At 37.4% G+C, this 23,371-nt stretch overlaps 5 protein-coding genes, 1 non-coding gene and 1 pseudogene across 7 annotated transcripts; all 7 read left to right on the top strand.

The window, feature by feature from the left end:
- The first annotated feature begins 2,724 nt into the window (after positions 1–2,724).
- Positions 2,725–5,319, top strand: LOC106417394 (annotated as a pseudogene).
- A 95-nt stretch (positions 5,320–5,414) lies between these two features.
- Positions 5,415–8,289, top strand: LOC106416667. The gene is made up of 5 exons (XM_022707764.2): positions 5,415–5,563; positions 5,667–6,541; positions 6,625–7,265; positions 7,389–7,716; positions 7,790–8,289. The coding sequence occupies exons 2-5, from the start codon at positions 5,753–5,755 to the stop codon at positions 8,138–8,140; spliced, it is 2,109 nt and encodes a 702-aa protein (XP_022563485.1). The 5' UTR covers positions 5,415–5,563; positions 5,667–5,752; the 3' UTR covers positions 8,141–8,289.
- A 2,109-nt stretch (positions 8,290–10,398) lies between these two features.
- LOC106417393 (methyl-CpG-binding domain-containing protein 6-like) lies at positions 10,399–11,543 on the top strand. Its single transcript, XM_022708581.2, has 3 exons — positions 10,399–10,708; positions 10,842–10,964; positions 11,058–11,543. Exons 1-3 carry the CDS (start codon positions 10,583–10,585, stop codon positions 11,325–11,327), a joined length of 519 nt encoding a protein of 172 aa, XP_022564302.2. The 5' UTR covers positions 10,399–10,582; the 3' UTR covers positions 11,328–11,543.
- A 796-nt stretch (positions 11,544–12,339) lies between these two features.
- LOC106418074 (protein INVOLVED IN DE NOVO 2) lies at positions 12,340–15,294 on the top strand. 2 transcript variants are annotated; one of them, XM_013858751.3, is made up of 8 exons: positions 12,340–12,530; positions 13,010–13,361; positions 13,464–13,754; positions 13,838–14,007; positions 14,092–14,160; positions 14,240–14,521; positions 14,586–14,810; positions 14,897–15,294. In XM_013858751.3, exons 2-8 carry the CDS (start codon positions 13,010–13,012, stop codon positions 15,140–15,142), a joined length of 1,635 nt encoding a protein of 544 aa, XP_013714205.2. In that variant the 5' UTR covers positions 12,340–12,530; the 3' UTR covers positions 15,143–15,294. The 2 variants fall into 2 exon arrangements, with proteins under 2 accessions (XP_013714205.2, XP_022563526.2); XM_022707805.2 differs by lacking the exon at positions 12,340–12,530 and adding an exon at positions 12,577–12,763.
- A 128-nt stretch (positions 15,295–15,422) lies between these two features.
- TRNAG-UCC lies at positions 15,423–15,494 on the top strand. Its single transcript has one exon. It is a non-coding gene; the product is annotated as a tRNA-Gly (tRNA).
- Positions 15,495–15,669: 175 nt separating this feature from the next.
- Positions 15,670–17,577, top strand: LOC106416507 (PGR5-like protein 1B, chloroplastic). The gene is made up of 7 exons (XM_013857402.3): positions 15,670–16,067; positions 16,142–16,204; positions 16,281–16,367; positions 16,630–16,867; positions 16,954–17,027; positions 17,127–17,225; positions 17,320–17,577. The coding sequence occupies exons 1-7, from the start codon at positions 15,813–15,815 to the stop codon at positions 17,410–17,412; spliced, it is 909 nt and encodes a 302-aa protein (XP_013712856.2). The 5' UTR covers positions 15,670–15,812; the 3' UTR covers positions 17,413–17,577.
- Positions 17,578–17,966: 389 nt separating this feature from the next.
- Positions 17,967–20,787, top strand: LOC106418381 (oxysterol-binding protein-related protein 3C). Its single transcript, XM_048768962.1, has 10 exons — positions 17,967–18,198; positions 18,524–18,617; positions 18,704–18,820; positions 18,906–18,978; positions 19,049–19,167; positions 19,281–19,402; positions 19,565–19,741; positions 19,828–19,972; positions 20,059–20,237; positions 20,323–20,787. Exons 1-10 carry the CDS (start codon positions 18,101–18,103, stop codon positions 20,573–20,575), a joined length of 1,377 nt encoding a protein of 458 aa, XP_048624919.1. The 5' UTR covers positions 17,967–18,100; the 3' UTR covers positions 20,576–20,787.
- The last annotated feature ends 2,584 nt before the right edge of the window (positions 20,788–23,371 follow it).

Consider the following 23,371-nt stretch of genomic DNA (forward strand, 5'->3'; position numbering starts at 1 on the left):
GAGCCTCTGATATCTCCTCAGAAGTAGCATTATCGTCCTCGTAAAGACCTTCTACCTTCTCCTTAAGCTCTTCTACTAACTTTTCAGAGTTCACATTATTTTGCCTCCTCCAATGACTCAAAGCTTTCCGGCAGCTAGCAATATGTTCCATTATATTCGCATCAGGAGGGAGATCATTCGACTTCCATCCCTCTAGAATAACTTGCCTTAGCTCCTCGTTATCCAACCAACGCTTATCAAACTTAAATTTCTTTTTTCTCTTTGTTGGTTTTGTGAGTATATCTGCAAGGATCGGACGATGATCCGAGCCCCAGAGCCTCAGATACTTGACAGCTGAATGTGGGAATTTATCGTGCCAATCCTCATTACCCACTGCTCTGTCAAGTCTGCATCTAACAGTTGCTCCACTCGATCTTTTTCCAATCCAGGACAGCTTGTTCCCAGTAAATGGAAATTCTAACATTCCACAATCACTCAACATCTGCTTGAAAGGCAAGAAAGTGCTATCAGAGCGTTTTCTGCCTCCCTCTTTCTCGCTATGATCAGTAATCTCATTAAAGTCTCCAATCATGAACCAAGGTCCATTTCGTGTTGTTGAGAAACGCGTAAGACGTTCCCAAACCTGTTCTCTATGTTCTACAACAGGGTCCCCATAAACAAACGTCATAAAGACTTTTATTCCATCAATGACTGCCTCAATGTCAATCATTCTGTTATTTGAAAATAAAACATTAACTTGAAATTCATCCATAAACAAAAGAGCTAAACCTCCGTTGAGACCAAGTGGCTCAACGGTAAACAAATGATCAAATCCTAAGTCGGCCTGAATGTTTTGCAACAACCACCTCCTATTCTTCGTCTCAGAAAGAAACACAAGTCCTGAGTGATGCTTCTGACACATCTCCGTAAGGCGTCGAACTGTGAGGTCGTTTCCAATCCCTCGACAGTTCCAACTGAGTGTCTTCATTAATAACGGTGTGATGAGTTTTTTGAACTCATCAAACCATTACCTTTGTAACATTCAGCATCTTTCTTCTGTCCAGATCGATGTCGTCTCGACTTCACAGCTCTTTCCGGCGCAAGTGATCCTGAACGAGCACTACGCTTGCTTGGAGAACCTCGACGGAGGATCTCAAACTTTCGACTTGAGCTACCCAATGAGGCAACTCGTTTGACCCCTAGCTTCTTGTGTCTTACGGGTTTGTTCTCAACATTTACCCCCTTGTCCTTCATGGTTTCACCACTAAGCCGAGCATTGCCTTCCATCTCCATAAGATCCGGTCCCAATAGATCATCATCATGATCCTCCGCATCCAGTATACCTTTATCATGATGTTCAACTATATCCATGTCACTTAGGGCGCCAATAATCTGGTCATCGGAGATCTCCTTACCCTTATGGGGAGAGAACGTGAGAGCCTTTCCATCCCCGCTTCCCACAGACCTGCTCCGTACCGTCACGTTATCCTCCATTACACGATCCAGTCGCGATGGAGTGACAATGGCGCTTGCAAGCTTCCTAGAGGAACCAGCATCTGCATCCTTAGAATGAGTTAGCGAGTCAAGAGACCCTGCCCCAGAGATGTGTTCATAGGGAACAATCGCATTCTTCGAAACATTTGAACCATCACCCATCTGCTCGTTGCCATTTACCTCGGGGAGCCTTTGTTTTGGCCTCCATGAAACCTCCTTTCTGCGATCATATGGACCTGCACGAGCACGTCCTCCACCATATCTGTCACTCTGCTTATAGTCGTCTTTGCGTCTGATGATTCTATCAGCATGTGTCCCCATGCGGCGATCTGCCTGTGACCCCAAGCGGCGATTATCATCCCATGATCGAGACTGACGATCGTTCCCCTCTCGGAGATTGATACGCAAATCACGCCGTGGCATATACTCAGCATAGGTGCGTGAGTGGGGCTCTCTTATCTCCAGCGAAGGCTGGTGATGTCTGCAATCATTATTCTGATTGTCACGGCCGTTGTGTCGCACCGGTAACTGCATACGTGTGAACACATCAGCTCGTTCCAGAGTGGGCTGTCTAGCACCGATGGAGGGGCAGTATCCTTTCTCATGAGACAACATTCCACAGGTAGTACAATGCTTGAAGAGCAGATCATACTTTATCTCGATCGTAACCTCATCACCTTCGTATTCTACCTTCCGAGAGAACTTCAGAGGACGTCTTGAGTCCACATCTATAAGCATACGTCCCTCCGTGAGCTCCATAGTGTCAATGTGCCCGATTCGACCTCCTATGTTTCTTAGGTTTGCGTCAGTCCACAGATGGAGAGGAAAGCCGATCAAGTGTACCCAAAATGGTATGATCCACGGGTAATCATCATGCATAATGGGTTCTCAACGAACCAATACGAACATATGCAATTTAAAGTAGCTCAAATATACATGTTTAGATTAGTCGTTTCTTGGGAAATTTACATAATCGAAAAAAATAACAACTTGAGAGTTGTGAAGCAAGCAATAAAATGCATACATTCACCACTAGGATGAATTGTTGTGTTTATGTTTGATGTCTCGCGTTCTAATTCTTAAGAACATATAACATTTCAAATATGTAAAACCACACATAATAATGAAATACGTCACATGACATATGAATGTAGTTGAAAAGGTACTCACAATTATCATCTTTAAAATACTGCCATTACTCAATGATCCATATTTTGAAAAGCCCAATTTAATAACAAGTTTTCACTGACCCGATTCTTCCGGTGAACCAGGACCAAAAACCATAGTTTTCGTTCAGGTTGGGCTGTTCACCCAAAAATAGGTGGCCATGTGTCGTCACACTCTTAGATATAGGTTCCAGCGAAATACTAACGGCCAAGATCTGTTTGCATTCGAGCGATATAAAGGAAAGTTTCTTTGGCCTTTTCAGAAATTTTGAACCCATTCAGGGCTGGTGCATTTCAGGATCCAGTTTCTCTTTTTGTTCTTCGTTAAAAAAACTCACCAGGTGAGACTACCGTTTATTATTTGTATGTTTTAACCATTGATTTCGGTTTACTTCTATTGAAATTGCTAAGAAAAATTGAATGTATCGAAGAGTTTACCTAGAATGATCAGCTTATACGCGTAAGGTTAATTTTATGTAGTATGGCTCGTCAAATGAAGAATTATCATGCTGCATTGCGGCTGTCATGGTGTAAAATGATTAGTAAATATTAAAGATCATTGAATACTGTGGATTAGGAATAGTTTAATGAGATTTATAATAAAAATGTACTGGACGTGGCCACATGAACGTTCATTAGGAATTAACGTGACCATTGATTAGGCCGTTGATTCCATTATACAAAAAAATGTTTTGTTTCTAGTCTTGATTTATTATATACAGAGAGATTGGAGAATGGCCAACGGTGAAGACATCCAACCGCTTGTTTGTGATAATGGTACTCGAATGGTTAAGGTAAAGGTTCTCTAAATTCTATGTGTCACATGACTATATATACCATAAAATACTGAAGTAAAATCTGAGTTTAGGCTGGATTTGCGGGTGATGATGCTCCACGAGCGGTTTTTCCGAGCATTGTAGGCCGTCCTCGTCACACGGGAGTGATGGTTGGGATGGGACAAAAAGATGCCTATGTTGGTGACGAGGCTCAGTCAAAACGTGGTATCTTGACTCTCAAATACCCAATTGAGCATGGAATTGTTAACAATTGGGATGACATGGAGAAGATTTGGCATCACACTTTCTACAACGAGCTACGTGTTGCCCCTGAAGAACATCCGGTTCTCTTAACCGAAGCTCCACTCAATCCCAAGGCGAACCGTGAGAAGATGACTCAGATCATGTTTGAGACATTCAACACTCCGGCTATGTATGTTGCCATTCAAACTGTTCTATCACTCTATGCCAGTGGCCGTACAACTGGTTAGTATCAAACACTTCATTCTTTTTTTCGAACATTCATAATGGTTGATTAGTTTTGTGCTCGAGTGATTCACTTTTTTTATTGCTACTAGACCTAAGCATTCCGTTCTTAGGTTTGGTTTGTTTTTTTTTGGTTTTATGAAAACTTTTTTGCGCTAGAACCAAATTTGTTTTTGGATTTGGTTTAAATAAACATAATGTAAAATATAAATAATTATATATATATATATATATATATATATATATATATATATATATCTTCAAGATACCTAAATGTATCTTCGATATATACTTAACTACGTAGAAGTATAATGATTTACTTACCTGCCTTGAACAAAATTCTGTTCAGCTCGGGTAAAACATTGTGTTACTACTAGATTTTAACAAAATTTGGTGTGATCTTGATTTGAAAGTTTCATAATCTTTTTGCAATTGTTGGTTTAGGTATTGTTCTGGCCTCTGGAGATGGTGTGAGTCACACTGTACCAATCTATGAGGGTTATGCTCTTCCACACGCAATCTTCTTGACCTAGCGGGTAGTGACCTAACTGACTACCTCATGAAAATACTGACAGAGCGTGGCTACTCCTTCACCACAACTGCTGAGCGTGAGATTGTTAGAGACATGAAAGAAAAGCTTTCTTACATTGCTCTAGACTACGAACAAGAACTCGAGACTTCCAACACAAGCTCATCCGTTGAGAAAAGCTTCGAGCTTCCGGACGGACAAGTGATAACCATTGGAGCAGAGAGATTCCGGTGCCCAGAAGTTCTGTTTCAGCCATCAATGATCGGAATGGAAAATCCAGGAATCCATGAAACAACATATAACTCTATCATGAAATGTGATGTGGATATTAGAAAAGATTTGTACGGAAAAATCGTGCTAAGTGGTGGAACCACAATGTTTGGTGGGATTGGTGATCGAATGAGCAAAGAGATTACGGCTTTGGCACCTAGTAGCATGAAGATTAAGGTTGTAGCTCCACCTGAGAGGAAGTATAGTGTTTGGATCGGTGGCTCTATATTGGCTTCACTCGGCACTTTCCAACAGGTGAAAGCATAACATAACTAACATTTTCTTTTTTTTTTTGGATCTTAGTATACACACTTATCACATTTTGATTTATGTATTTGAAATATTACAGATGTGGATTGCGAAAGCAGAGTACGATGAATCTGGACCGTCAATAGTGCATAGAAAATGTTTCTAATTACAGTTCATGAAAAAGAAGATCATGGGAGTTAAATTTAAGGGAAAATTCCATGTAAATACACAAACTATTTATCTATTACCGTTTTAATACACCACATATTTGCGTTACCATAAATATACACCAATTATTTTAGATGCTCATTTCAATACTATAACCATTACCCGTGTGCCCACTCTACCATCCTTCTTTGACTTTGACTAACGACACATATTACGGTGTTAAAATATGGTTAAAAACTAATTATGGTTAATTATACTTAACTACACTTACTATTATCCTAGTAACCATTGAGTCTCGACAGTCTTGAGATAATTACAAAATCCCCAGTTCAAAAACCCTAAAAGATTTCCAATTCGTAAACCTAAATCAAAGAAGATTAATGAAGCAAATTTTGTCGTGTGAAGGAGGTTTGTAGTTTAATATCAAACAAATCAAACGAAATGAGGTAAGAATCTTAATCTCTTTTTCTTTCTCTTTTTTCAATGTTCTTGTTGTCGTCTCTCTTGTACGAAACGACTCCGACTTTCATTTTTTTCTCATGATTGCAGTCACAGTGAACCTTTCATGAAGATGCACATTACTTATGGAGGGTTGATGTCGCTTGAAGAGAATAAGTTCTCTTATTCTGTGGCTAATGCAGACGTTTAACAACGGAGACGAGTTCAAAGATCAATTGTTGAGGTATGTTCTGAAAACTCAGTATGATGTGAAGCTTAATAGGTGGGAGTCTACAAAACAAGCAGCAATATGCACTGAGCCAAAATGTGATTGGAGAATATATTGCTCTGTGGAGAAACCTATCAGAAAATGGATGGTTAAAGTCTATGAAGACAAGCACAATCACGTGCCTACGGGAAGAGCAAGGATGCTAAAACAAGGAACTATTGCCAAGTTGTTTAAAGAGGAAGCAAGAAGAAGACCTGACATAAGAAGTACAGACATTAAGGATGAGTTGATGCACATGTACAACGTATCGGTTTCAATTTATAAGTGCAGAAAAGCAAGAAGGATTGCATTAGATATGGTGTTGGAAACTCAGAAGCTACAATTTTCGAAGTTGTGGGACTATGAAGCCGAGTTATTGCGATCTAACAAGGACACTACTACAGAGATTGTGACTGTCGAGAAGGATGGTAAACAAGTATTTGATCGCTTCTATGTCTGTTTTGAACCTCTTAGAAGAACTTGGAAGAGATCTTGTCGTCCTTTGATAGGTTTAGATGGTGCTTTTTTAAAGTGGGAATTGAAGGGAGAGATATTATCAGCAGTTGGTAGGGATGCAGAAAATAGAATTTATCCTATAGCTTGGGCTGTTGTAAGGGGCGAAGACAAGGATTCATGGGAATGGTTCATTACAAAATTGAAAAACGACTTGGATTTAGGCTTAGGAGATGGATACTCTTTTCACTCAGACAAGCAAAAGGTATGGATATTAACTCCTAGTACATCTTGTAAAGTATGCTAGTAAACTGTTTTAAGCACCATGAAATGTATATTTGTTTGCAGGGTTTACAAATTGCTCTTGCTACTGTTCTCCCAAATGCTGAGCATAGGGTATGTGCAAGGCATGTGTATGGAAATTGGAAGAAAAAGTTTGGGGATCTTGACTATAAGCCTTTCTTCTGGAAAGTGGCATATAGTTACACTAAAGGAGAGTATAAACTGCACATGGACGAGCTGCTTTTATATGACAGAGAGGCATATGAAGCATTGTTGGCTGCAGAACCAGAACATTGGTGTCGAGCTTTCTTCTCAAAAACAGGAAGGTCGGCTAATGTTTGCAACAACCTTTCAGAAAGCTTCAACCGGACCATCAAAAAGGCTAGAGAATTGCCTTTGATTAATATGTTGGAAACCATCAGAAGACAAGCCATGATGCGTATTTCTCGTAGGTTTAAGAGGGCAGCCAAGTGTATAATGCAATTCCCGCAAAGAATAGCAGATGTGTTGGAGGTGAATAGAAAAAACAGCAAAGACTGCCAAATCATGGTAAGTAGTGATAACTTGTATGAGGTTTTAGTGCATGATTTAAGTCATGAGGTCAGCCTGAGAATGGGAACGTGTGCTTGTGGGCGTTGGGACCTGGTTGGTATACCTTGCAACCATGCAATTTGTGTCATCAATGACATTCGTCGAAAACCAGAAGAGTAAGTCAAATTTGCTTTCAAAACTCTGATAAATTAGCGTATGATGTTAAGTACTATAAAACTTTGATGTATGTTGTCAGTTACTAGAAAATCTGAATTGTGTTTGGTTTTCCATATTTGCAGGTATGTTGTTAACTACTATAAAACTCCAGTGTGGATAGACACATATAGGGACAACATCAAACCAGTCAATGGGGAGCTCTATTGGAATAAAACTGGTAAGGGATCCATTGGTGTTCCTGGATTTAGAAAGATGCCAGGACGTCCTAAGAAAAAGAGAATTGCACCAGCTCATGAGTCCCCATCAAAGCCCAATAGAACAACTCGTGGTAGGAGGACTATCACTTGTAGTAATTGCAAACAGGTTGGACATAACAAAGGGACTTGTAAGAATCAATCTTTTGTGGTTGAAGGTCCAAAACGAAAACGTGGAAGACCTCAGAAGATACCTGTGAGTGTAACTATTTCCCTTAACTACTTAGAATTGTTATGTTATCTTACGTTTTTTTTCTCAAACATTTAAGGTTGATGGTGAAAGCTACCCATCTCCTCCACCTAAAAGACAAAGAAAAACTAAGTCTCAAGCTTCCATTTCAGTGCCTCAATCCCAATCTGCATCATCTACTGCATCTGGTGCGACCTCTGGTGCGACCTCTACGTTTCCAACATCATCTAGTGCACCACCTGCTTCAGCTACGGGACCTCGACGTGGCCGACCACCAGGACGAGGTCAAGGTCGTCCACCAGTCCGAAGACAGCCATCGATCCCTAGGGGAGTTGGTATTTACACATGTCCTTTCACAAATCGAGTATTTGATGTGAGAGGAAGCAGGGCACGAGATCTTGGACAATCTCAGGGACCACACCAACTCTAGTTTATTATCGTGCTATCTTTTGGATCCTTCTAGTTTTTAGACTTTGACTATCTAAATTATGATTTTCTTTTTTTTGTTTGCGTTAAGATTTTTTTCGGTTCGTAGACTGAATTTACCATTTCTTTCATCTATGTATTTTGTTTATATAATATCAATAGCTAACACCACTTGTTAAATTTAAATTAAATATTCTCATAAGAATAATAAAGTTAATTTTGATTCGAGAAAGTTTTTTTCAGATTTATAAGTTTAACCATAGTTAGAAAGTTAACCACACTACTAACAGTGTGAATAGTGCTGTTAGTCAAAGTCAATGATAGGTTGTATACTGGATACACGATCAACATATAGAGTATTGAAATGGGTAAACAAATTAGTTGGTGTATATTTGTGGTAACTCTAAAAGTTGGTGTATTAAAGTGGAAATAGATAAATAGTTGGTGTATTTTTATGGAATTTTCCCTAAATTTAATGCCTTTCTTTGAGTTCGGTTGCTCTAAATCAAAATTATAAAGAAAAATTTTAATGGAAAATTGAGAAATCGGTTATTTCACACTTCAACACATTTCAACGGTCCCAATCAAATTACAACATGTGCATAAACAATCTTCAACATTTGTTAATTTAAAATTTCATGTTCTAACTCTCGCTTAAATTATTCATTGTATTTTTATGTTTTTTTATTTGGGAAATTCCCATAAAAAATACATCAATTAAGTTTCATTAAGTTATTTAATACCCAAATTTTTTTGCTATTCAATTTAATACTTCAAATAATTATTTTGTCCATTTTAATATATTAACTTTTAAAACTGTGTTTATTTTAATATACAAACTAAGCTTATTTTTATCAAAAATATTAAATAAGTTTCAAACGAAACTTATAAAATCTCTCAAATTTCAAAAGAAATCTTAAAACAATTTGGGGGAATTTTATGTTTACCACTTTCATGGTACCACTTTTCATCTTTATCACCACTAAAAGGACATTTTCAAAAATATTTTATTCATTAAGGGTGTAACTGGTGACAAATAAAAGGAATATATGGAATGATAGGAATCATTATTTATGGAATTTTGTGGAATGGAATCAGCATTCCATTTGTTCATGAACATTTTTGATTTGGAATGATTTTTCAAATGATAGTTAAAATTTTATTTGGAATAATATGGAATGTTGTGGAATTGAATGAAATACCCTTTCCATTTTTCTTTTGTAAATGGTGAACAATTTTTGGAATGCATAGGAATTAAGCATTCCGGAAGTTTTTATTCCAAAAACATTCATTCCAGTTGGAGCCTAAGTGGTAAAAGACTCTTATACTCTTGTTATCTATATATATAATAAATTATTATTTAAATAAATAATAATAAAAAACTAAAAAAATATATTTTTTTTTATGTTTTCGAATTATACTTTTTCAAATTTGAACTTTTTTATAAATTTTTTTTTTGAATTTTTCTTTTTTAGAATTTTTTTTAACTTTTTCATATTTTTTTTTTGAAAATCAAAAATTATGTTTGAAACTATTTTTTCAAAAAAAAATTATATTTTTTAAGTATTTATTTATATATTTATTATAATCTTAAATTTCACATTCCAAAAATCATACCCCACCCCTCATCTCTAAACCCTCAGTCTATATTAATTAATCATATGGGTATAAGTGTATTTTACTCTTCATTAAAAGTGATGGTAAAAGTGATTAGTGCAAACATGAAAAGTGGTACTATAAATGTGGTATTTGTGGCAATTTCCCAAACAATTTTTAAGTTAATTATACTTTTTTGAATAAAATAAAATAAAGTGTGGATAATCTTAAATTTTTAATTATATTTTTGATTTCAATATCAAATTTAATTTGTTTACTAGAATTTAAAACGAAGTTGTTCATTTTGATTCAAAGTAAAGGTTTTGAAAATTTTAAATTTTCATCTAAATTTTAGTTAATTTTATTCCTAAAATTTAAAATTAGCTTAAAATTTTAAAATATTTTTCTGAATTTGAGAGATTAAGTTTGAAACTTAATAATAATTTTGACTAAAATAAAAAATATTTTAGATATTAGAATAAATATAAAAATTAGTGTATTAAAATAGACAAATTAATCATTTGAAATATTATAAATTAAATAGAAAAAAAGTTAATATTAAACAGTTAAACGAAATTTAGTTTGAATTCTATGGATACAGATATGGTCGTGATAACCGGTCCTTAAATTCTCAAACTTGACGTTTAATTTAGGTTTACCTAAAACCGAATTGAAACCGGTGGGAAACAGAAAAAACCAAACAACAATTTTGAAGCATCACAAAGATCCTTCCTCGAAATCGCTGCCGACAAAATCTGCAAATCTCATTGGTGACGAGCAAGAATCCCTAATTCAGGGGAGGAAGCGGAGAAGCAACTGGTTGAGGGGGAGTGAGAGCGTACGAATCGGGATGTCGAACGGTACGGAACAGACGCGGAAGCGTGCGGCGCCGGGAGACAGCAATTGGTTGCCACCTGGCTGGAGAGTTGAAGATAAAGTTCGAACCTCCGGTGCTACTGCTGGTTCCGTCGATAAGGTCTGCATCTCTTTACTGCTTCGTTTTGTAGCTATAACATTCACTCACTGCTGCTACAGTGTGTTCGTAGATAAGAAAGATCTTGCCTTTACATATGTTTAGAAGGAAGATCAATTGATCCTGTGTTTTGCAGTACTATTACGAGCCAATCACAGGACGTAAGTTTCGATCCAGGACCGAAGTACTCTACTACTTGGAACATGGCACTTCTAAGAAAGGAAGCAAGAAACCAGACAACACTGATTCCACTTCTGACGTGAGTTAAAACAGTTTGAACCTTTCCACCGTCGTTTTTTTTTTTTTTTAATTCAAATTCGTTATTACAATATGGGAATCTTGTGTGTTGCAGCATGTCGAAGGGCAAGGAAGCAATAAATCCAGCAGGAAAGCTAAAGAGCCAACACCGCCGCCACGGCCACGATCCCCGCCTTTGAAGTTTGATTTTGAGAATCCGCCAGAGAAGGTAAGCTGGTCTTCGGCAAACGCGGGAGAGGAACAAGGTTGGACACCTTTTGTTGGGGACGACAAGGTTCAAGATTCATTGAGACGAGAATGGTGCACTGCGTTTACCGTCATCACGACCAAGAACCCTACTAAACTGTCGTCGTTGAGACGATGATAGACAAGGTGGCGATGATTTTTTGGGTTGTTGCGTCTGTTGTAACATAGACGGGGATATTAGTTATTTAACTGGGCGGTGTTTGCTTAGTTTTCACATAAGTTAAGTTAGTTTGCACTCTAATTTTCCTAGCTTGTTTTTTTTTGAGGAATGTGATAATGGGATACACATAACCTGCGTTTGCGTTTGACACACTATGGACATCGCTTTTTGACACACATTGATTGATATGAAAAATGTGTAAGCTTGAAGTAAGACTACGGTGAAGAAGTTTTACATGGAAGTGGTAAGACTAGATGATCACAGTTCAGGCTGTAGCTATGTTGTTAGAGAGCTAATGGAACGATGAGGTAAAGCAAAAGGCGAAGATGGAGGAAGCAAACGAGCTTGATGATGAAGCTACTGTTGAGTAAGCTGTTGAGATTCAACAGTTGCACTACACTTGATTGATATGCGAGGATGGTTTTGCTTGCTCTTTCGACTTCAAAAGTGTAAGATTCCTCCACATATGAGAGGATTTACTCCAAAAAGTTTGGGTGTGCACAAGGAAAATGAATATTACAAGCATCATTCCATCTCCAAGGCAAGCAAGATAGATAACAGAATGTTGACAATAAAAATGATAGACAAGAAGCGTCTGTAGTCCAACGGTTAGGATAATTGCCTTCCAAGCAATAGACCCGGGTTCTTATTTTTAACCAATTCTTTCAATTAGTTTTTCAAATTTGAAAATTGAAACTGTGCCACGGAGGATTTTTATACACCGTTTTGGTAGTGAAAAACAGTCAGAAATGCGTGTTTTTGTGGATGTAAGCAATAAAATCTGGTGGATGTTAAGCTTAAATTTGAATGGTGCTACTTATGCTTTTTTTGACCTTAACGCTGTATAATAAATTAGTACAGAGACATCTGAGTACCAATTTAGCAATTCTTGGACTCTAAACCTTCTCCATGCAGCAGAGGCTTCCGTTTTAGTCTTGTGCCCCAAGTTTTTTGAAAAAGTTAAAACAAAGGTTTCTGCTTCGTGTTGGTCTTGGCTAATCTTTTACCCTCTCTGTTTGTCCGAATTTACAGGATTGCCACTGAGGTTGCTTGCATTGTCTTTATCTACAACGTCCCAACAATTTACTGAGGGAAGAGGAAGAGACTTAGCAATACACACAGTTTCTGTGATTCACTAGCAATAGTACATCGGAGAAAAAGGTATTTGCTTTTTATGTAGTAATGCCTCCTTCTCTTTCACATCCTCAAGTTAGTTTTCTGATAAAATCTTGAAAATAAAAAGAGGGTTTTTTCTTCACAACAAGTCATTTCCTTTTGTTCTCTACTCAGCTTTCATGTTCGTTGATGTGATAAAACAAGACTGTGGATCATACATTTCTTCAGTTTTTTTTTGTCCTGATCTAGAGAATAAGAAAGGTCACAGCTTTAATTAGGTCTTTGTTGCCCTAAAGAACCTGACTTTTGTCTTTTGAGTAGTTAAAATCTTTGGATTATCTATTTCTGCAAAGCTTTTTCCTAATGAAACCCAAAAGATTTGTCATTTACTCATAGTTGATGCAAAAATCAAAACTTTGATGCTCTAAAAACATGATATTTCTTTAGGGAAAGTAACCAAGTCTTTTCATTTTTGGTTGTATCTTGCGTTCTCATATGGGTTCTGTCTTTGTTGAACCTCTAAGATGGAGAAGCAGCAATTTTCAGTGGGAGATTCGTCCGGAGAGACCTCGGAGACGAAGAAAAGTGAGTGTACTGAAGAGAAGTTTGTGTGGCCATGGGTTGGTCTTGTAGCTAACATACAAACGGAGGTTGATAAAACTGGTCGGAGAGTGGGCAGAAGCGGTTCAACGTTCCGTGATGAGCTCATCGAGAAGGGGTTCGATCCAACAAGAGTCCAACCCATCTGGAACTTCAAGGGACACTCTGGTTTCGCCTTGGTGGAGTTCACCCGAGACATTAAAGGGTTCGAGAACGCCATGAACTTCGAGAGGAGTTACAAATCAGACGGCCATGGCAAGAAAGATTGGGAGAAAGGTATAACAAACTGGGGCTTCTTCTTCTTCTTCTGATGTTTTCAAGTGTTTCTTTTGTTTGCTATATGACAATGAAAGTGTCTTTTTCTTTTTTTTGGAAAAGGTGTTCACTTGAGAGATGATAAGCCCTACGGATGGGTTTGTAGAGAGGAAGACTACAACCGAGGTGGGATTGTTGGCAAGAATGTTAAGAAGAAGAGAGACTTGAAAACTTTATCACAGCTTCAAGAAGAGGAGGAAAGGAAGATGGTTCAGCTTGTTGAAAACATGTCTCAGTCCATTGAGATGAAGATAATAAGCAAGCAAGAGCTCGAACACAAAGTGGATGAGACTTCTCGTGTTCTGGAGAGTGTGGAGTTGCATAACTATCAGCTAAACGAAACGTACAAACAAGGTATGAAAACACCTGAACTAGTCTTACAACATAATGTACTTGTTTGGTTGTTGACATAGTTATTTTGTATTCTTGATGAGAAGAGGTTGATAAGATGCACGCGAACTTGCAAGGGCTGTATCAGCAGATTCTGGTAGGACATGACAAGTCTATGTCTGACCTGGAGACAGAGAGGGAGAAGCTGGAGAATCGTGCGAGGCAGATCTACATTAACGAAGCTGAGATGGAAAAATCCAGACTCGAAATAGAAATGGTGAATGATTCTTTCCTTGTAACTTAAAACAAAAAAGAATCATATAACACAATGAAAATCTGTTACCTTTTTTTGTTCTTACAGAATCAAAAGGCTATGATGGAGCAGAATGAAGCGAACATGGAAGCCATGAAGCTTGCAGAGAAGCACCAGGCAAGTACTTCTTTAGTTTGACTGAACATACTCCATGTACAACCTTTGAGTGTCTCTAAAACATGAAAACTTTTTGCAGAAAGAGAAGGAGAAGCTTCACGAGAAGATAATGGAAATGGAAGCGAAACTAAACGAAACACAAGAGCTGGAGCTGGAGATAGAGAAGCTGAAAGGCAGCACCAATGTGATGAAGCATATGGCTGGGAGTGATGGAGATGCAGAGTTGATGGAGAAGATGGTTAAGACTCAGATGGAGCTTGAGGCTAGAGAAACAGCTCTGCATGATAAGATAATGGCTGTAACACAAAAAGAACGTATGGCCAACGACGAGTATCAAGAGGCTAGGAAAGAGATGATTCAGGTAACAAACACACACAAAAGCAGTCTAAATTTGTATGACCTAAACTAATTAATTCAATGAACAGTTGTGGAAGGAGAACGAAGATTTGGTGAGTGGGGAGAAGATAAGAGTGAAGACGATGGGGCACTTAGACACGAAGCCGTTTGTGCTAGCAGTGAAGAAGAAACTTAGATGTTCAGAAGCAAGAGCAGGGCTAAAAGCTATGGAGTTGTGTTCATTTTGGGAAGGACAAATTGGAAATGTGCATTGGCATCCGTTTAAAGTGGATGAATCTGATGGAATCGCAAAGGTATGGATGGACTTAAAACATATTAGAAGCTGGTTATTATTACAAAGTATTATTATCTCAAGATCTCTTACATGTGAAAATTGCAGCTAGTGGTTCATAAAAACGATTTGAAGCTGGTTATGCTGAAGAGTGACTACGGTGAGGAGCTTTACAATGAGGTGGTGAGAGCGAAAGTGGAGATAGTGGAATACAACCCGAGTGGTGGATATGTGGTTTCGGAGATGTGGAACCTTGAGAAGAACCGAAAGGCCACGATGGAGGAAGGAACGGATGTGATGCTGAAGATGAGGAAGAAGCTCGTGGCTATGAAGAACAAGCGAAAGAGGCGTTGAGAAAAGATGCGCAAGATCTATCTACTTAAGCAAAATAAGACTGAACTTAACGAACTACGTGAAGTGGTTTTGGCTTTTGGATATTGCTATGCTCCTTCTTTTCTTACAGACAAGTTTAAATTAATGTGCTAGTACTGTGATTGATTTTGCCAGTTTATCTCCCAATTATTCTCTCTGTTTATAACTTGAAGCACAAGGAATGTTTAGAAGCTGTGTGCTCGTTCTTCCGACTCTTTGTTTTTAGTAAACAATTACGTAAGTAGACAATTGTAAACAAGAAGCGTCTGTAGTCCAACGGTTAGGATAATTGCCTTCCAAGCAATAGACCCGGGTTCGACTCCCGGCAGACGCACTTTTTTAATATCAATAACTTGACGTCGAATAAAACGATGTCGTATAACTTTGGTAAGAGATATATTTAAAAACCCGACAAAATCGAATCACACCGCTCTAAGGGTATTATCGTCCAACTAGAAATGTTATCCATGGTTAAGACAATCATCATAGGCCGCACATAATAGTAAACGCATGTTGCGTGCACGCGCCGAATCGTATCGTGTGGCCACCATTTCTCGAACCGAACAGCCTCCCACCACACGCTTCTTCTTCTTCTTCTGTTTTGTCTTTTCGGTTTTCTTTCCCCGGCGAGGGATAGATATTTTTGTTTATCATGGCGGGCACTTGCAGCTCGATAAGGCCACCACGCCTCACTGGTTCTTGTTCGAGTGTTGAGCTTTCCAGGTTGATTGATCGAGCTGGAGTTCCTTTCTCCGTTCGGATCTCTACCAGAAGAAATTCCATAACAAGAAGCCAAGGAGGTGGTTTCACCGCACCTGTCTCCTCGCGTGAGGAAGGTCCTTCTTGTATCTTCGTCGGTCCGATTGATTCCGCTAGAAAAGAAACTCTAGAAGCTCTTTACCGCCAAGTACGCCTACTCAACTCTCTTCTTCTTGAAGTTTGTCTCTGTGATTGTTTAGTGAAGTGAGTTTTTTGAATTAGGCGAAGAATGCTTACTACAATGGCAAGCCTTTGATAGTTGATGACATGTTTGACAGAGTCGAGGTAAGACAACAGTTTGGTGTTATGTAGTTTCAAGCAAAGATATGGTTTATGTAAATGTTATTATGTTCTCTTGCAGCTGAAGCTTCGGTGGTATGGTTCGAAGTCTGTTGTCAAGTACCCTCGGTGCAGCCTCCTGCGACAGTCAACTTATGCTGATGCAGAGGTACACTTTTGGGAGTTCATGTTTCAATTTACTTCTCTTGAAACATATATTTTGTGAGATTTGGGATTCGTTTAATTATAATTAGCTTTTCGGTTTTAAGAAGGTCATCCATGAAACAAAATCATTTTAATAATATAGATGTGAAAGCATCAACTTCATTGTTTACCAGGATTAATATTATGATAAAAAAAAAAAATTTCTTTGTGGTGAAGAATGATTTTGTCAAGGGTTGATATTGAGTGGAATCCTTTTTGTAGGACAGGATGATGCATCACAAGTTCTCCTGTTAGCTACCATATGGATCTTGATTCTCTTGTTTGGTAGCTCAGCATGTGTTTTGCCCACCATTTATGGCCTCGGCTTAGTCTATGGAGGAGATCCTTTCAACTCAGGGCTTGTCTATAGCAGCTCGTCTTCTGTGCCTCTTCTGTCAAAGTTGAACGGCATCCTCCTCACCGTGCTTGGACCTGCTTTTGGATATCCTATTGCATCTTCTGCAGGTACCTTATAAAGTTTGCACTTTCTATTCAAAATATGGTAAGCTATCATCATCTACTTGTACTGAGAGAAAGAATGGTGTTGGCAGTAAGGGTTCTTAAAGGGCTATGGAGAAATGACTTAACCGCTCTAAAAGGAGACTGTCCAAATTGTGGGGAGGAGGTCAAACTCTTTACTTGTCAACAAAAATTACGACACCGTCTTCTTTTCTTTTTTTTTTCAGTTTTAGTCACGTTTTAGCTTTGATGGACCTTGGTGTAGGTTTTTGCATTTGTGAGATCCGACCAATCAAACAAGTCAGCTCACAAAGCCGAGTGTCATGTCTGTGAGTGCACACTGGAGTTCCGTACCAAAGTGGAGGTAAAAGAATGACATGAACCAATCACTGCCTTGGATAGTCCAATGTAGCTCTGTTTCTAATGGCTGTTTGGATTTTTTTGTGTTGCTGCTTCAGAAATCTGCGTCACTATTGGGTAGAAAATGGGTATACGGCAGGATATACCTTGTTTCACGTCCTAGGAGAGGTCGGCGTTCCAAGTATACATAGTTCTGATCAAAGACGAGAGAATTTTTGGGGATGGTCTCTCTACTCAATTGTCTATTTTATTTAAAAGAAGCTAGAAAGCTTTTGTAACATTCAAAAAGTTCAATATTATCTGTAACTATAAACGTTTCTACACACTTGAAAGTATAGTGTTTCTTGAAAATTTTATTGATCATCATCATAATTTTAGGAATGAGCTGTATCACATTTTAGATCTGATGCCCTCAAAATATTATTTTTATATTTTGCACCTTTTCGTAGAAAATTCAAAAAGTATTCCTTACTACTAAAAGAAAATGATAGAGTCCATTCTGGCGACTAGGATAATTCTAATTTAACTCAAATGATCCCAAATATTAGTGACCAACATAAGAAAAGGTTTATCAATTGGTAAGCTTAAGAAAATAAAATAATTACCATTCGCTCCCCCTAATTAATAAGACTTAAGTCTTAAGCCAGGAAGTTAATTTACTCCCAAGAATTTACAATATCTTTTTTTCTAAAAAGAATTTACAATATCAAGTCCCCAATATTTACGTAAATTACAGATCAAACCCGTTTCTCCTTCCCTTTTATTTTTTTTTATTTTTAAGTCTCCCCCTTCCTGTAAAGCTTGTCCAAGGCTTATTTTTTATTCATCGAATTCTCTGGAAATCAAACAAGTCAGAGATCGGATTTGAAAAAAAAAAAGATGGGGAGTCCAGAGAAGAACGAGAACAAGGGTTTCTTCGCCGCCATGACTTCCGGTTTCTCCATGTTCGGCAGCGCCATGTCCAGATCCGTCAACGGGTCTGTTTCCTCTGTGTCTTCATAGAAACCTTATCTGATGATTGATATGGGCTACACCTTATTTGTCTGCTATATAAACTATATTTGATCCTTCAGGTGTTTTATTTTGTTTTTAGTTGTATTTATTACAAAACATGGGGGTGGGGGGATATGATACTATAATTAATTCTTTCACAAGTCAACAAAACAGATCAAGTTGTCTGAAATTTTCTGCATGTTCCTTTCAGTCTCATAAGTGAATTATGTTTGTGTTATAGATCCTTGTGATTCAAGTTGTTTTTTTTTTGGCTAATGGGCTGTTGTTTCGATACAATTTATTTTTCAGGTTGCTTGCTTATGAAGGAGTTGAGGTTATCAATCCAGATGGTGGTAAGGAAGATGCAGAAGAGGAAGCTCAGAGAGGAAGGTGGAAAGACGAGGTTTACTACTACTTGTACTTTTCCTTAAGTTTCTCTGTCTTGCTTTTTGCGGAAACTTTTTTTTTTTTTTTTGTGCGCTTTAACAGGAACGTGATAGTTACTGGAAGATGATGCAGAAGTATATAGGCTCGGATATTACCTCAATGGTCACACTTCCTGTTATTATTTTTGAGCCAATGACTATGCTCCAGAAGATGGCTGAGGTTACTAGTCTTAATATCTTATTCTTGTAAGTTTTTGTTATTTCTAGTGGCAAGATTTAAGATTTCTATAAACATCTCTTTGCAGTTAATGGAATATTCCTACTTGCTGGATCAAGCTGATGAATGCGAGGATCCTTACTTGCGTTTAGTATATGCTTGTAAGTATATATATACTCTACATCATGTTTTCACTTCCGACTTTGTTAAGACTTCTTTTTCTGTGTTCAGCATCATGGGCTATATCTGTTTACTTTGCGTACCAACGAACGTGGAAGCCATTCAATCCTATTCTTGGAGAGACATATGAGATGGCCAACCATGGTGGCATTTCATTTCTTTCTGAGCAGGTGCAGCTGCTACACACTTCATAGTGTATAATACAGCTAGGTTGCAATTTAGTTGTCTATCTTGACTCAATTATAATGATGTAATTTTGTTTTTTGTTTTTTTTTAATTTCAGGTTAGCCATCATCCCCCAATGAGTGCAGGTCACGCCGAGAACGAGCACTTCACCTACGACGTCACCTCAAAGTTGAAAACTAAGCTTTTGGGTAACTCTGTTGATGTCTACCCTGTTGGCAGGTAATTTTGTTACTATTTATCATCCGCTTGGCCCTCTCTTCATCAAGAAGAAATTAAACTTCTTGCTGCATGTACTCTTCTGACTTAAAAACATCAGAACACTCAATATTCTGTTTATGTTTTCACCTAAGCTCATGATGCGGCCTATCTATGGTCTTGCAGAACGCGTGTAACCCTCAAAAAAGATGGCGTGGTTCTTGATCTGGTTCCGCCTCTCACTAAGGTTCACAACCTGATATTTGGACGAACTTGGGTTGACTCACCAGGAGAAATGGTCATGACAAATATAACCACTGGAGACAAAGTTGTTCTTTATTTCCAGCCATGTGGTTGGTTCGGGTAAATTGACAACCACATATACTCTTATTGTTCATGTGATCCCGACATGTTTTATTGATAAAAGTGTGTACGTCCTTTGTTCTCAGGTCTGGTCGCTATGAAGTGGATGGATATGTTTACAGCGCAGACGAAGAACCTAAAATCATGATGACAGGAAAATGGAATGAGAAAATCAGCTACCAACCTTGTGATGCTGAGGGTGAACCTCTTCCAGGGACAGAGCTTAAAGAGGTCGCCTGTTTGTTTCCCTCTTACCACATAGAACCTGATAGTATTTTCTTATGTTTTTTTTTTCTATTCTTTATTGCTTCCTTCAGGTGTGGCATGTGGCTGATGTTCCCAAGAATGACAAGTTTCAGTACACCCACTTTGCTCACAAGATAAACAGCTTCGACACAGCTCCTTCTAAGCTCTTGGCTTCAGACTCACGTCTCCGTCCTGATAGATATGCCCTTGAGCAGGGTGACCTTTCTAAAGCTGGTTCCGAGAAACACAGGTTCTTCTTCTTTACTCACTTCCTACTCGCTTGTTTGTCACAAAGTTCAAGTCCTTTATTCCGTGGTGTCTTCTTTTACTCTCAGCCTTGAGGAGAGACAAAGGGCCGAAAAGAGGACACGAGAAACAAAGGGACAGACGTTCACACCAAGATGGTTCGATCTAACGGATGAGATCACATCTACTCCGTGGGGAGATATTGAAATATACCAATACAACGGGAAGTACTCGGAACACCGAGATGCTGCAGCGAGCTCGAGCGGTGGTGCCTCCAGTGATGTGGACCTCAAATCGATCGAATTTTATCCTTGGCAATATGGTAATGTATCAACTGAATGAGGCAAACGTTTCGTGATTTTAATGTATGACATCGACATACTCAATGGTGTGGTTCATGGGACTCGTGAAGATGAGTTCAAAGTTGTTTTATACTTTTGTTCGAGGGTGAAAAAGTGTTGCTTACGTAGTTTGAGTGGTGAAACGTAAGATTGTGTTTATGTCTTATTGTATCTTTGTTTCCATCTCGATTCAAAAGTAATTGTGTTTTGTTATGCTTATACTTTTTAGAGATACTAGTGGTATTCCGGCGCAGCGCTGGGTTCATGCGACCGTAATGTATTACTTTGTTTTGATTAGTTCAAGGTGGAATATCATAAGTGGTTATGACTAATCGATTCGATAAATATAGAATAAAAAACTGATAGTCGTAACAAAGTTAATTTAATTAGAATTTAAACATAAAGTAAAGTTGATGTTTTATTTAGAGAACATAATTATACTCTTTAGTACCATATTGACAATATATGGAAGGAACGGCATTTGAAATTCTATTTTAGAGACTAATTTGAATTAAAACGTGTGTAATAAGCATATGTGTTACCTGCGGGAAGGAACTGTTGTCAAAATGTTGATGTTTATATTTTTGTACGCCGGTTTGATTTGAGCGGCCTTGACTAAAACTGTTGATGATTTCGTAATATTATAGATGTTGCCCCCTCGAATATTGGCTAGCACATGCGATGATATTTTTTTTGATTTTAAGAAGTTTTTTTAATGATTGATAGTTGATGATTTGAATTCATTTTTTGAATTTTAATGAAGATAGTGATATTGAATTGATATTACCAGTTAGGCCTGGGACGGATCGGGTATCCGGGCAATTTTAAGATATCCGGATCCGGATCCTTATCCGGCGGATCCATAATTTTACTATCCTTATCCGGATCCGGGGTTCGCGGATATCCGGGTGTCGGATATCCTTCTAAAAATTATAATATCCGGCGGATATCCGGATCCGGATTTGGATCCTTAAAATAAATAAAAAATAGTATTAATATATATAAAATATTAACAATAATTTAAAAATAAAAAAATATTTAATGTTTTTAATTATTTCTATGCATAATATTATAAAATTTACATAAAATTTATATATACTATTATAAAAATGAAAATATATTAAATAAAATTAGTTTTTATATATAGATATTACTATTTTTGAAATAGTTATTAATAAAATTTACGGATCCGGATATCCGGACTAAAAAATTAAGATATCCGGATCCGGATTTGACGGATCCAACATTTTACTATCCGGATCCGGATTCGGCCTCTCCGGATATCCGGATTTTCGGATCGGATCCGGATCGGATCACGGATCGAATCCGGATCTCGGATAAAAGTTCCAGGCCTATTACCAGTGACTAATTATGCTAAAAAATTATAAGTAAAGTCTGAATTTCTAAATTTTATTATTTGTTAAGGTGGACCCATTAAGTCTAAAAATGATATTTTTCCAACTCAACTCATTAGGGTAGAATGTGTAAAGTCTTAAACATTCTTAAAAATTTTCTTACAAAATTCATTTATACATTGAGACAAAAAGAAGATAAATAATGTTATTCTAAAAATTATTGTGTAACTCTTATGAAAATTGCATCATGCTGTAATTTTGCTTACTTGTAATTGATATAATTTTGCTAAGTCAGAAATTTATTTGATATATTAGTTAAGGAAATCTTTTATAATAATTCTGAAATGACAAAGACGAAAATTATCAATCAAATTATTAAATTATATTATTTTTATTCAGCTGATTAGACCATTATAATAACACAAAATTAATTTTTATTTCTAAGTACTATAGAAAAAAATTGATTACATATTCATATATAATCATTTGTTTTATAGTTTATCTCCAACTGTAATACATATAATAATGTTCATTTCCTTAATGCGTTGGAATTTTACACATAAGTCTTAAAATCAATATTTAAATTTTCTTAATAATTAAAATTAATATATACAATTTAATTTAACTGGGAGGAGACAGAGCCAACACCAATATACATCACATTTCCCCTTGATTGTATAATTCCTAATACTTCCTAGAACTTGTACTCAGACCGGGGTGACTTGGTAGGATGACTCCACCTTTCACGGCCATCGCCTTTGTATTTGCCACCTTTCAGGAGTAGTAGCGTCAATAATTTGGATGGACAAAGCCATCTCAGGCGATTAGTCATGTATGCTAAGTGCTAACCAGCTGATATACTATTTTATATTGAAAAATGTGAATAATATTGGAACAAATTACTTCTTTTTGTATGAGTGTGTCCTGTAACCAATAGCTTTCAGAATTTGGAGGTCGTATCATAAGAAATGAAGTGAAGATAATAGAAGATCCATGAGACCATCCCAGACATTTGGGATGAATTGATCACCAAGTTAAGTGTCTGACACTGTGTGTTAAACCAGCAAGTGATGGTTGCTCCACTGGTGTTGCATGATTATGGTTAAACTCTTATTCAAATGTATATTTCTTTTATTTTTGTTTCTTTAAACTTTGAAGCCTTTCCTGTAGTTCAGTATGTTTGGATTACCTAAATAGTTAGTAAACTAAACTAACATTTATGCACTTGGATTTTACATTTAATTCCCACATAACTTTTGGATCCATTTGTAAGGCTCATTAAGACTGTCCAATTGACAAGCAGCCACAAAGTTTTGTAACCACAAAATCGTGCGTTACATAAAATGCTCATGCAATCCCAAAAGCCTTAGAACATCAAAGTCGCACTAACACAAAAACTTAATCGGCATCTACGTCTATAGTATCTGAAGACTAATTTGAGT

This window comes from Brassica napus, chromosome C9 (assembly GCF_020379485.1).
Source record: "Brassica napus cultivar Da-Ae chromosome C9, Da-Ae, whole genome shotgun sequence".
In the NCBI taxonomy this organism is placed as follows: domain Eukaryota; kingdom Viridiplantae; phylum Streptophyta; class Magnoliopsida; order Brassicales; family Brassicaceae; genus Brassica; species Brassica napus.